The following is a 14,650-nucleotide window of genomic DNA, read 5'->3' as shown; positions in this document are numbered from 1 at the left end:
AAAGTAGACTCTAGTAGACTCATAGATACTCATAGAAATGGTTTCAGACCATCTAATCTGATGTGTTGTTTTTAAACAGACAACAATCATAATGACATAAGAGAGGAAATCTATCACGCAAGTTTGTATTCTGTTATAAATGTGATGTTTCCATTTACCAATCAATCAAAAAGAGCAAATGAAGACTTTTCACACATCTCCTGGTACATAAAGAGGAACAGTAAAAACAATATGTGTACATTTTATATATATCACCGTTGTTGGAACAAAACCTTGTATCTCCAAAATGGTAACTTTACAGGAGAAGGAAAAAACATACTTTTAATGTAAGTCAGTGGAACCAGACTTTTTTCCAAGTCATTTTGGGTCATTTCTTTTAATCCATTCATCATGAAATTTACATTTACAATGTAAAGGGCAACATGTATTTTCAAATTATGTCAAAAACGTTAAAAAATACGAGGTTTTGTTTCAACAACAGCAATATATTTCCATTCTACCTAAAGCAATGTATAGCCCTATAATGTGTGTTCTACGTTATCATATTCAATACTGTGTGTGCCTATACATTGATTGCATTTAGAACATTCTGTTTTTCCTATGTTTGTTTATCTGTACATGGTCATGTCTGTCACACCTATCACTTGTATAATGTCATGTATAATCTTGGTATCAGTCCAGCTATAAAACTGCATCAGTCTAGTTTTACAGGCTGCTTGGTGTCTGGTACCTGCGCACAAGAATAAACTTCAATTCTCCAGACATTCGACTTCCTGGTTTGTGGCAGGTTTGGATTCTTCATATGCAGTGCTGATGCTAGAAACAGTGGATGTAGCACTCACTCTGTGTTCCATGTGATTTGACATCCCTCCAGTCGTGTGAGCTGATGTCCTTGTATCTGACCAGGTAATGGTCAATCGGAACGCCACCATGGGAGTCTGGCTTCATGAAGGTAACTGTAGCTGTGCGCTGGGCCACAGAGCTGAGGCGCACAGAGTAGGGATTTGAGGGAACGTCTGAAACAGACACAGAAATGGAGATCATGAACAGCCTCACAATTTCATATATATATATATATATATATATATATATATATATATAAAACCTTTATAGCCAAAATCATTACACACACACACACACACACATATTTTATATATATATATATATATATATATAGCAAAGTCTCTTTTTGCAAATGTGTGAATGTGTTCTGATTTCTTTCACTCATTTATCACATACTTTTACAAGACAATTAACATAGACCTCAGAAAAACACAAAAGTTCATGTGCAAAACTTAATGAAAATATGCAGTGACAGCTTATAGAAAATAGTCTCACAGTCATTTCTACCTTCAGCACTTGAGGGAATATAATCTGTCTTTTAACTCAATCAGATGCTATCGATTTCTGACTATATGTATGGATAAAGGAGACATAATCATATGACAAACAGGTAAAACTGCCACTATAGAAAATCGATTTACATGACAGACTCATCTATTGAGATTGTGAAAATTTTGGAGAATGGATTCAAATTACAGATACATACAAAATTGAAATCAAGGCAATTTGCTGTGCACCATCATTCACCACACATATTAGAGATATACAGAAATATTTGTTTCTGCTATTTGTTTTTTTCCAAACTCACTAAAAAAAGGGGGGGGTGATGGAAAGCAAAATTTTCCCAACCAATGTCAAACAGGAGTCTGGAGAGAGTATTTGTCAGCAGAGAGATGTGTAATAGGTAATACTGTTAATAAGTAAAGATGATTTGGTGATTTGGGTTGGACTATATCTTTTATGGACCAGCTATGATTGATGATCTGGTCTGCAGTTGTTTTGTCTGAATTTCACTGGAAATTATGTTTGTGCTCCTCTGACACAGCCTATCACTCTACTAACAAATACTCAGGCACAGAGCCACATTTGGGCTGTTTTCCACCACTTGTGCCTGACTTTTAAGTTAATTTTCAGGAATTTACTCTCCTGATTGTAAGTTGCAGAGTTTGATGAAAAAGTTGGCTTTTGTGTTGTGTGCTTAGTGTTTTGTGAAGGTTTGACAATTTTGTAAAGAAACTGTGTTTTTGTTGGCCAGCAGATTTCCATTATGTGTTAACTATTTTAAGAATGGACAAAAGTGTTTAAGTACCTGAGAGCAACCATGTGAAAGCCACTCCTAACATATACCGTAAACATATGCATATATATGATGGCATAAGGTCTGTCATGCTAAAGTAACAGACATTTATTCTACTGTTATTAAGCATAATTCCCAAATTCCAAATAATGGAAATAGGCAGAGGCTATTTTAAGGCCACCATATATCAGTTCAATGCTGATATAATGTCATTTACTTATAAAATATGCTGTCATCTTACAACTACTCACATGAGTTGTTCAGAAAATTAACCCAAGTATTACTTTAAATATCTTCTTTAGTGCATGTATTTGCTACTACCTAGGTGCTTCATTATCAACAGACACTTGTTGCTATTTTAGCTGGATCCTTCCATTTTTCAGGTGCATCCGAAAAGGCATTCTTCATTAAAGACACTTTACAAATGTAGAATTGTGCTGGTCATGACAATGTAGGTTAGCTGGAAAGGAAATGTAGTGGTGATTGTAAAGGGATCCTATGCATATACATAATTATTAAAAACACATCTTGGACTATGAGAGTTTTAATTAAAAGGGGTTAGCCCACCCCAAACCTCCCTGCAATTTGCAACCTGTTTTGTGTACCTTCCGCTTTAAATCTATAAAAAAACTCAGATATGTTCAAAATGACACTGTTCAGCTTGTTTAGTATTATATCCTTTTAAAGCAGCTGCAATTGCAGTAAACTTGTCCTCACAGAGGCAGTAAAAGAGGTTTCATTCAGGTATCTGTCTGCCAGTCACAATCTCCTTCAGGATCTCTCCCTTCATTTTCCCCAGCAGAGCAAGAAGAGATGTCCTGAGCTGAATTACAAACACAAACCTCCATAGGGGTGAGAGAGAGAGAGAGAGAGAGAGGAAGAGAGAGGAAGAGAGAGGAAGAGAAACAGAGAGATATGGGCGGACATGGACGAATGATGAAGAAAGAGATGGTAAGTGAGAGAGTCATAGGAGAAAGAAATTAAATGGGTGTTGGTGAAAGCGAAGAGAGAGTAACAGAGTGTGTGTGTTTGTGTGTGACTTAGTGAAGTGACAGAGATGGAAAGAGGCAGAGAGTGTGAGAGAGGCAGGGAGAGAGTAAGACAGAGAGAAAGGAAGAGAGGCAGAGAGAGAGAGAGAGAGAGGCAGATGGAGTGGACTGGGAGGTGTTATTGTGGAATGTTAATGAACTGGCTCTTCGGTGTGTCTTCTGATGCATGCTATCAGGGAGAGGCTGAATATCCACACAAATACACAACTTACCCTATATCATGTATGTGTGCATGTACCAGGGATGCGTTTTAAATTGGGGGTGCATAGATTTTATGCAGTGCATATGTGACATAAATGATGATGTCATGCAAAAATATTTCCCTTTTTCATCATACTGAATGCATCATAACGAGAGATAACAGAGCAAGCGATGACAATATACACACATAACTGACAAGTCAAAGTGCTGATGCACACCCTGATTTCTCTTTATGCAACTTTATGTAAATGAGTTGGATGGCAACCAATCAATGCTGCAGTAACAACATTCACCCACTGAGATTCAAAACTCTAACACTGAGCAGGAGATACAACGGTTGATAAACAAACTTGTGTATTACAAGCACATGATATTATTGGCTGCCCTATACCATGCTTCTTTCCAAAAAACCAGCCCTGGCTGATTGAAATGTATGGAATAACATGTTCTGAAAACCTCAGGGACATCAGAAAAAAAAAAAAAAAAAATCTCCAGCCGCCCCGTTCAGATGTCTAGGTCATTAAGGAGGCTGCAGTGATGCATTTGCTTCCCGACAGCCAGGAACAGCACACCTCTTAATCGTTCTCTCTCACATCTCCTACTACAATAACTCTGCTACAAACGGTCTGGAGTGACAACACTCATCACTTGGTTGAGAATAGATGGGCTAAACTGCTGTAGTGTAAATGGTTGTGACATGATAACCATAATGAATTCAAAACAGGCTGTGTCTGCAGCATATATAGACAATGTGAAACGTTAACAATGTTTATTTATGACACTAGTAATTTTTTGGGAAGAAAATATTATTTAAAAAAATTCATATTTACACAATATCACAAAAAAGATTCTAAATGGCCAATATCCTGCATTTTCTTTACTCTCTGCAGTTCATTTATAATATTGCAGTGGGTTTTATGTACCAATTCATTTTTACAGTTTAATTTTCTTTATCCCTTGGAATTAAAAATGCTGTTTTTTGTTACAGTGATTTCAAGACTGTTACATGTCACTGAGTTCTGTTCTGATTGGAGGCTCTGTACTGAGTCTCATACAAAAAGCAGTCCAGGGTCAAACATAACACATAACTTCAACAAGAGTTAGCAGAGCAAAACTGCTGTAAGCTAAATATGTAGATACATATAAATGTAATGGTTTAATGACAACACAAAAATAAATTAAAGTGGGCTGCAGCTTAGTTTACATGGAATATATACACTGACTGGCTACTTCATTATGCACACTTCCTTGCATTTACACTCACTGTTCATTTTATCAGCTTCACTGACCATATAGGTGCACTTTGTAGTTCTACAATAACAAACCATATAAAAACCAATAAAAAGACCACCACAGAGCAGGTATTATTTGGGTGGTGGGTCATCCTCAACACTGCAGTGATAGTATGTTAGTGTGTGTTGTGCTGGTACAAGTGGATCAGACAAAGCAGTGCTGCTGGAGTTTTTAAACACCTCACTGTCACTGCTGGACTGAGAATAGTCCATCAACCAAAATTTTTTTGCCAGCATCCTGTGGGCAGCATTCCGTGACCACTGATAAAGGACTAGAGGATGACCAACACAAACTGTACAGCAACAGATGGGCTATCACATCTACAAGCTGGACCAACAAGCTAAGTGTGTCTAATAGAGAGACAGTGAGTGGACACTATATTTAAAAACTCCAGCAGCACTACTGTGTCTGATCCACTCATGTCAGTGCAACACACATTAACACACCCCCACCACATCAGTGTAACAACAGTACTGTGAGTGATCCGCCACCCAAATAATACCTGCTCTATGGTGGTCCTGAGCATTGAAGAACAGGGTAAAATGGGGTTAATAAATTATGCAGAGCAACAGATGGTCTACAGTCTGTAACTGTAGAATAAACTGCACCTATATGGTAAGTGGAGCTGATAAAATGGACAAAGAATGCATGGTCTGTATATATGAGTATACAGACTGTGTGGACTGTGGAGCAAATGGGTTGTTTTGAACCTTTAACAGTGTTTTTACACCCTAAATCATTTTTAAGCAAAATAAATTTAGTTTTCTATGTGACGGACCCTTAATCAAGGTGAATTGAAAATGCACTTTTTTATTGCCAAGGAAGAGTGTTATAGGATACTGCAACTTTTGCTCTTCTGAGCAAATTAAAAAGGAGATTTGTTTACATTTGTTTGGTGAATAATATTAAAGAGTAAAAGAAAGAGCTGATGAACATCTGCAAACTACAGGTAAGACCAAATGTGTGTTATGTCTAGAGAATATTCTCAAAAATACTTCAGAATACATAAACTCTCTTTGCCACAGGGCACTGTTTTTGGCACTGATAACAAAATAACCAAATATCTGTATTTTGACAAATCTGATATGAGTTGGAGATTCTTGGGAAACTTGAAAATTTGGAAATTTGACACAAGATATGTGGCACTTTGATTAAGGATTGAGCAATATGAGGAGGAGAGAGGACCCGAGAAAGATCACTGCATCAAATTTACACACCACAGTATTATCTGACTATCCTTTATATATTACCTTAAATATTCATTATATTACTAACAACAACAGAGGTATTTCTGCATTTCAGCAACTTCTTTTACTTTTATAAGAAATACCTTTTTTCTGTTATTTTTAACACCATGTGTAAATGCCAGCACCATTACATTGTGTAAATATTTCACAATAAATTGATCACTACAAATTTTCAATAGCAAACACTTTGTTTTTTTTTTATGTTAGCAAATATTAATAACATGTTTTTCTTCTCCTACAAAGTTACCATTTTGGAGTTATTATATTTTCTTATGACAGTGATGCTAAGCAAGCTGCTACTAAATGGCACTTCAGAGGCTGGTGAAAAGGGCCCTGCGGCTGGTGGAGGGAAGCAAAGCACTCACCTGCCTGAGCCAAGATGAACTCTTGGAAGCGCATACCAATGTTATTTCTGGCTGTACAGTTGTAGCGGCCAAAATCCCGGTCTGACATGGGAGTGACCTGAAGCGATGAGAGCAAAGTCAGAACAGCATGTTTCAACTCCATTTCTCTGACAAAGCTGTGTTGGGCCATACAAAAGGTGTGCCTTGACTTGAAGAATAGGCCAACGGGCTGTGGTTGTAAGAATCATGATGTCAGATGCCTAAAGCAACAAATTGCAAACTAAAGAGAATAAGAACTACAGATTAGAGGACATAGCATAAATACCCTTGGACTGTTAAACCTCTAGCTGTGTTGTATTTTGTGTAGGATAGTGTAGTGTAGTGTCTTTTCTGTAAACTGATGCATAAGCTTGAAACAGATATACATGAAAAAATATTTTAGAATTGCCTTCTATGACTGGCACAAGGATTGCATATATTGTGTTGTTCTGGTTTACAGGTGAGTGGAGACTAGCATACCTCCAGTAGGGACCTGCCAGGGGCGTTATGCACGCGCATGTTGGCCGTGCCTTCTGTAGGAATGGTCAGCTTCTCCCGTCTCCACAGCATGGTAGCTGGCGGGTTGGACATGACATCACAGCTAATGTTGACCGGATTTCCCTCCCATGAGAAAAAGATTGTGTGATTGGTCTGGAACTTAGGTGCATCTATTAAAAGAACAAGAACACACAGCATTACTGATCTGTCCATAGCAACCCTGGTACTTTTGGCCTTTGGTCACCTCCACAACCTAGCCCATATAGGCTGGTGTTAAATTCAGTAAATAAACCGAATAAAAATGTGCAGAAGTGTATTATCCATGGAGGATGCATTTTTCACTTAGTATATATGCATTCATATCTCAACTCCATTTTTTTCTATCACTGAAGTCTCCTCCACTGTCCTGAACTGTGTCAAAAATGTGTAACATGAGTATTCACTATTTAAGACAATAACAATTAACAAACAATTACAAACATGGAGTAAGGACTAGCAAATCTCAGCTACAAGGGTAAGATAAGCTGACATTAGTTAGCATTAGCCAGCATCTAACATTTGTTTCAAGACATTGTGATTTAATGAAATAATTTGCAATCTGCATGCAAAGACAATGATAAAATAATCTCAAATGACTGTCTTGAATTGTGTTTATGCACCAAATCTATAAAAATGTATGCTTTTGTGTGTAAAGTGGTGACTATGCATATATATATATATATATATATATATATATATATATATATATATATATACGACTGAAACCAGGCCTAAAAAGATCACTCATAGAGGGTTTTTAATTTGAAACTTGGAAAATTGGTGACAGGAAATGGGTTGAGCCAGATGGAGAGCATTAAGGAATTGAATGGCGGAAAAACCGAAAAGCCCAAAATGAACACAGCTGTGCTTTTCCCCTGTTTCAAATCATTGTGAACTCTGATTTTTGACAAGCCTCATTTCTCCTGAGAATCTGCATCAAGGAATGACCACTGGACATCTGAGGAAAACACAAGGTTTGACCAAACACTTCCTTCAGTGGATTGAAAACTACTAACAGTAAGGCTGTGGGTTACTTTGTTTTGGGGATCACCGTGTCTCTGTTTAAGACTCCTCTCTCATCTACATGGACATGTCATTGATACTGTCTCTCTTTTATGCTTGAAAAAGCATTGCAAAAAAGGTTATTTGTAATATGAAAGATATACAAATGGTTGGACTGGTGTCAGCCCAAGGAGAAAACCTGAGTAATAATTGTTGACTAAAGTTTTCCATTTCCTGCTGTTGGTTTAATTTAATTTATAGGTGTGGGGTCATGGTTGGACAAATTAAAGCTTTGTTTTGATCATCCTAAACATTAAAGTGAAGTCCTGAGTAGCATTCAATTATTAGTAAATTAGGTGGTGTTGCAAATGACAGGATGTCTCATGCAGTTAGTTCTGGGTTTAGCTCTTTGCCATAGTGTTGTGAAAATCAAACTGCATCTTAGGACATGAGTGTCTGACTTCTGCATTTGTGGGCTAAATCTCCAGTGGCTCCTTACTCCCAGTATAGTGCACTGCATAAGTCCTGAAATGATGGTCTTAACATCCAAATAGCACCTTATATGTCCAATAAAGACATTTGGGATTCACACATGGGCTTCATGGGCCTTAGGGGCCTTCATGGACCTTATGGGCCTTCATGGGCTCGTGAGCCATATCATTGTGTCTTATGTAGTGCATTATATAGGGAGACATTTGAGCTTTAGCCATAGACATTGACAGGCTACTGGTTGGACTTTCCTCTCAGAATTCCAATGAAGTTGATTGCTGGGATTTTCCTGAAGCCAAGGGTGGAAGGGAAGAGAACTCTGAATGCACCCTTCTTTTTCAGTGGGAGATCCTGCTGATGTGTCTATGCCAGTTTCCTTTCTTTCAATAATGCACCCTTCAATGATGCAAACACAAAAGCTACTTGAGTGCTCCCCCTTGTGGGGAATCTTGCTAACTTGCAGTGAATGACTGTGGTCAGGTCAATGAGGTGCTTTACATCTAAAAACTATTTACTCACTATGGCTCAAACACCCAGAATATATGGACTAGCCTAAATAACAGTTCTGAAATCAGCTGTCTGTATTTTAGCTGTAAGCAGAAATGTTAATACAAGCTAATTGCTCACTGGCATGGGTAGGACCATGGGGAGAGGATAACAGACTGAGCTGTGGCTGTCGCAGATGGGGGTGCGTCTGCATACACACTTCTACTAACTGAAAGCCGCATCTGGGAGTGCATTTGCAGCTGTGTGTATGGGCTCCCAGTCAAACCGAACAATCTGTGGCAACCAGCATGTCTTGCAGTTTGAGTGCAATTTACCAAAACAACCAGCACAAACTACATCCCCTGCTATCTTTCTTGCTTTCTCTGTTTAGTTTTGGTCTTTTACTGCATCTTTTTCTGTCATTATCTCTACAACAGGCTAGCACATACCTAAACTCGCACACATGCCTGTGCGCACACACACTTTCTCCATTAAAGAGATTGATATCCCGTGTGTCATATCACTATAGGCAGTGGACTGAATGGATGAATTCATTAGCGCCACAGCTGGATTGTTCTCTGCATTGCGCCCCATTGGGAAGCCTTTATTAAAGCCCCCCTGGTGTTCCCACTGAATTGCTAATCTGCTGTCACTTCATGGTGGAGATGAGGTGATGGGATATAGAGACACATCACCAAACCGTGACAGCAGCAAGTGATGTACGGTTGATGTATATCTCAGCAAAATCTCAAACACTGAAATTCCCTCAGCTATCCAGTTCAGCAAGCTTTCTATTTTGTTTTTGTAGGCTTTTTTTTATTTTATTTTTTATTTTTTAATGGTTCAGAGAGGCCATATCCCAGACTTGTCTTGGATTTTGTTTTTGCGTTATAGCAAAAACAGTCATGTCATTGTTATATGACCATTTTCAATGCTGATTTACCCCTTAAAATTAGTTAATGTGCTTTTAAGAGTGATATATAGAAATGGGCTCTGTTCTTTTTGGTTGCCCTGTATTATCTCATGTCCATTGTCCATATTCATACCAACAAACCTTTATTGATCACAGGAGCGCACTTATGAACTCCAGACTTGAGATTGGATTCTAAAATGATGTACAGTATGAACCACAACCTGTTGCATTGTTAACAAGTTTGGGAGAGGGTATGATATTTGAATTTTCCTCTTTTGCTGATGTGATTATAGGAGATGCCGTATGTGAGTTTGTGTGTGCATGTCTGCATGTACTCGTGTGGGAGGTTTCTATGAGTAATCATACACACTTACACTCAATATCCAGGAACATGCTCTTCTGATGTCCTCCAATCCTGCTGAGAGCCTCACAGTCAAAACGGCCCCAATCAGACAACCCCACACCTACGATGGTAAGCATAGACTCACCATGACGCCCACGCACCTCCACACGCCCGTCTGGACTCTGAAAACACATACACACAGTACTGGTGATGACCAGACAGATGAATGCTTTTAAATTAATTTCAAAGCTCAATATGGAATGCCAAGTTATATTGCAAGTTATATCACAAAATGGTACAGCAAGGTTCTTTTTACCTTTTTTTTCTTAAGCAGGGAAGTGAAATTTAGCCAAAAGCTCACAGTAAGCATCCTTTAACACAGAGTCTTTCAACTTCAAAGAGACAACTACAGAAAAGTGCTCAAAATTTCACACCCAAGACTAAAATTCCATCTGAGGATTAGCAAGAAAACAAACATGGTGCTGGCACCAATGACTGAAATTGAAACTGTAAAACCATATTAGCATTGTGATAACATAGCATAATCCGATACAATCTCCCTTTGGATTAAAGACCTATGCTGCCCCAAAGCTCTTTTGAATTACTTTTATTTACACATCTTAACCATGCATACTACAAAAAGGCAAATCTAATTCTAAAGAGACTGCAAAATCTACAGTACTGTTCAAAAGACCATCCTTATTTTAATATACATTAAGAGAAAATTAAACTCCTAACAACCACCAAAGACGGGTAGACCACAAAAAGCTTTCACCTTTTGAGAAAGAGGAGAAAATCAAGATCCACTCTTATTTCAGGTCTAAAAGATATGTAGCTGTCAAGAAGCTGTTTTTTTTGCAGATCCAGTAAAGAAGCTACTGGTGATCTCAAGACAATGGATGACCAAGTCCAGACCTTAACATTCTTTAATGTGTTTGATTACTTAGACTGTAAGAAACAAGCTTCTAAGACTGAGCTTTGAAGGTGTGGAAAAACATTCCTGCTGATTTTGTTGAAAAACTAAAGGCAACTTTCCAGAAAAGAATGGAAGGCAAATGATGAACGCGCTAAATTATGATGTATTTAGTTGTTGAGGCTTCAGTATAATTTACTGCTGCAAATGTTTTCTGCTTTTTGTCCAGAGTTTAAAAAAATGAAAAACTTGTACATAATGAACACTTTAACTTGAAATGTATTAAATGAAGTTTGGTCTCTGAATTTGCACAGTACTATATACGTCAGATGACATGGTCCCAGCATGAAACGAACAGCTCAAGGACACATAAATCCAAACAAGCATTTCACAGGCAGGCACATCTGTGAGACTTCTATAGGGTACTGTTTTTACAACATGTATAATTTCATTCACTTGAATTAAATCCGCATTTAGAAATGCTGTCTTCTCCGGTATGTATGATATAGTAAGTAGTCGGGTGTGTTGTCATATTTGATTAGTGAGATTGAGTTAATGGCGGTTAGGCACAGTGACAGTTATGAAGGCTGTCTTCCTCTCATCATTTGCACCTTTTCACACACATCCATTAATCTCAGTCATTTCCTGCCTACACTCTGTATGATATATGCACTAACGACTCCCACTGATGCAGTATATTGGTTTTTGTGAAGATGCTGTCCGAACAAGGGAACCACAGGGAAGTTACATTTGAGCACATTTCAGAAGTCATGAGGTCTCTTGAAAAACAGCAATTTGCTTGATTAGTAATGACATGGTAGGATGGAGAAGGAGGCTTCAGGAAAGTGGAGGAGAGATAAAATACCACAATACTGAACTGGTAAGACACTCCTTGTGTATTTTTATATTTGTAGTTTGGTTTTCTTGGTCTGGAACAAAGCAGGAAATGATAAAACAATGTATTCTAGGCCATTTTTGTTTGCAGAAATCTGCACCAGACAGTCTCTCTGACACTTTTTTTCACACTGCATTGGTTAAATTGCACAAAATTTATACACACAGACTCTTTGACTGGTCAGGAATCTGGTAGGGATGCACACTACTACTTTCACGTTTGCAAATGTTTATTAGGACATTCATAGCTTATCACATTATGAAATCCAGATCTAGCCCTCAAATATTCTTGATAAAATGTGTAATCCTATCATTTAGGATGCATTAAAGTCACCAATGTCTGGCCCAATCTATCAAAAACACAAGTCACGATCTATGTGACACAATCATTCTTTTATTGCTCACTAGCAGCAGCACATGCTTCAAGAGCTAAAAAAAATCATGCAGGCAGAACTGACATGCTGCTATAAGAAAACGGTATGCTCTGATGTTCAATTCCCTCATTTGTTGTGAGCCATCACAAAAAATGGTTCCCACTCTCAGCAAACTGAACCAGGGCTCGCTTGTAAGCGAACCAAGACCCACGATTTGTGGTGCACCATGGTTCTGTTGTGAACACTCTACTAATACTCATATACACATCAGTCAAAATGAACAAAACTCAATCAGTTTTGAGTAGTCTGGACCAAGCAAGGTGGGTGTGAAAGCACCCTTGGTTCTGAATCTCTTAGCCTTTACCACCAACATATTTGACCTCAAACTATAAAAATGTATATGAGTAAAAACACAACAGATTTATAGAAACGGACACATTTGATCATAACATTTGGAATAAAAGCAATTGAACCATTCTGTACTGTAGTATAAACAAACTCATAGATTTTATGCATGTCTTTTATGTACAACTTGCAAGGCACTGCTTTACACGTGAGGCAAAATAAAGCAAAATAAAATCACTGCAATACATGGCTCTGAGCATGTATACTGCTCATAATACAGTGAAAACTTCACATGAATGCAAGATGTGTGTGTGTGTGTGTGTGTGTGTGTGTGTGTGTGTAACATGCATTTTGTAATGGCTTTGAATGCCTGTCTTATTTTAAAACCATGACTATCCATTCTGTAATTACCAACTATGTGCATGTCAAAACAGCATCTGCGATCATCTTTTGCACATACCAAAAAAAGTGGGGAAGAGACAGTGGTTCATTGTGTGTTTTGGTCTATTTAGATATCATTGGTCTGTATTGAGCCCTGCGATGGACTGGCGACCTGTCCAGGGTGTATTCTGCCTTCCGCCCCGCGACCCTGACGGAGAAGCGGCTTGGAAAATGGATGGATGGATGGATGGATGGATGGTCTGTATTGGATTCGTATTTCAAAGAAACCACACCATAGGTTGTGGTGAAGCTGACGGAGCCCAACCTCTTCAGAGTGTCTCGGTCTGCTCATTTTGTGTGCATCACTTTTCACTTTCACTTTTCAAAAAAAATTATATTCTATCAAATGGCAACAATGTTTGTACTGCACTGTACCATAGGAAGATATAACTCGTATAGGTCCTTTACATTTATGTGGAGATTCTTAATGTTTTTTTTCGTGCTTTTAAAACATCTGCTAATTAAACATTCAGATGAGTGCACCCTCATCAAAATGCTTCTTTCATGGCAAATAACAATTTCTGTTAAACCATCGAAGATTGGAAGCAACACAGAGGGAGGTCATTCCAGATTAGCAACAGAAGCAAGGTCAAAGATCTTTTTTGGCATATAAGAACCTTGTTTGGTTTCCTAAACCTTTCAGTTGTCAGTTGTGAAGAATCATTTGATCAACGGTTCTTAGTGCTTCACATACTTTTTTTTTTTTTTTTTTGGAAGAACCTTGACCTAAAATAAAGGTTTATCAATTATGGGGTCTTATTAACACCTTTACAGTATGTTAAGATTCTTTAAAAATGTAAAATTTTAATAAAGGTTCCTCACACTCGCATGTCCTGCACAAAAACGGTTCTCTAAATGCTCAGGTTTTTAGGACATCAAAAGTGAACTTCTGTGCAAATTACAAGGCTTATCTGCTGTTCTCCTGGTCTTGGATGAACCATCCATTCCTGTGTCTTACATCACGCTCTGCTCTACTTATTCTAAGTGACTGGAAGTGCCTCTTCTCTCCTACACATCTCTGCTTGAGTCCTCTTAAACTTTCTGGTCAGGCAGACTGTTTTAATCGCTTGCCGAGCAGTTGCACTAAAGTAACAGCAACTGGGACTACTTTCATGGCCCCTGTGAAAACTCCATAGGCCTCTCTTTTAAAAAGCAACTCTGTTTGCCTCCATTGTTGCTGCCTAACAACTGTGGCATTCATGGCATTCTAATGATCTTTGACAGTTCCTCCTCTTGTCATGTTTCTGGACTGGCTGTCCCTGTGGCATTAGCCATTATGTAAGGTCCATTCTGATTCAGCACAGCACAGGGCTGTGGAATGTTATCTCACAGAACCTTCACAGCACGTGGCGTGAACACTCCACGGGACTTCATTGGAGGCTGCACCGAGCTCTAACAACTGTGACTATGATTGGTATTTTCCAGGGACTGCAGCTCACACAGTAAACAGTATGTGCATCAATCAAATGTCATGCTTTTTTTTTTTAACAACTGGAAAGGAACAGGGTTTGCAATACAATTGAGCCAAATATATGGCATTATGTGGGTGCGCACAGCAAATATACTCTGATGCAATGCATATAACACAATTACTCATGCT

General features: G+C 38.3%; 1 protein-coding gene and 1 long non-coding RNA gene across 4 annotated transcripts in view; one reads left to right on the top strand and one right to left on the bottom strand.

Moving 5' to 3' along the window:
• Positions 1 to 14,650, bottom strand: part of ncam2 (neural cell adhesion molecule 2) — a 243,869-nt gene that overhangs the window by 30,183 nt on the left and 199,036 nt on the right. For all 3 annotated transcript variants that reach the window (XM_017695315.2, XM_017695316.2, XM_017695318.2), the window contains exons 9-12: positions 10,115 to 10,265; positions 6,794 to 6,981; positions 6,296 to 6,392; positions 843 to 1,016 (exon numbers count right to left, since the gene is read on the bottom strand). In XM_017695315.2, the coding sequence (XP_017550804.1) occupies positions 843 to 1,016; positions 6,296 to 6,392; positions 6,794 to 6,981; positions 10,115 to 10,265 (610 nt within the window). The remainder of the gene's footprint in view (positions 1 to 842; positions 1,017 to 6,295; positions 6,393 to 6,793; positions 6,982 to 10,114; positions 10,266 to 14,650) is intronic.
• On the top strand, positions 7,677 to 13,555 carry LOC108426077. Its single transcript, XR_001857747.2, has 3 exons — positions 7,677 to 7,824; positions 10,128 to 10,212; positions 13,122 to 13,555. It is a non-coding gene; the product is annotated as an uncharacterized LOC108426077 (long non-coding RNA).

The sequence above is a fragment of the Pygocentrus nattereri genome, chromosome 6 (assembly GCF_015220715.1).
Source record: "Pygocentrus nattereri isolate fPygNat1 chromosome 6, fPygNat1.pri, whole genome shotgun sequence".
Lineage (NCBI taxonomy): Eukaryota > Metazoa > Chordata > Actinopteri > Characiformes > Serrasalmidae > Pygocentrus > Pygocentrus nattereri.
This window is presented reverse-complemented; position numbering and strand designations above follow the sequence as displayed.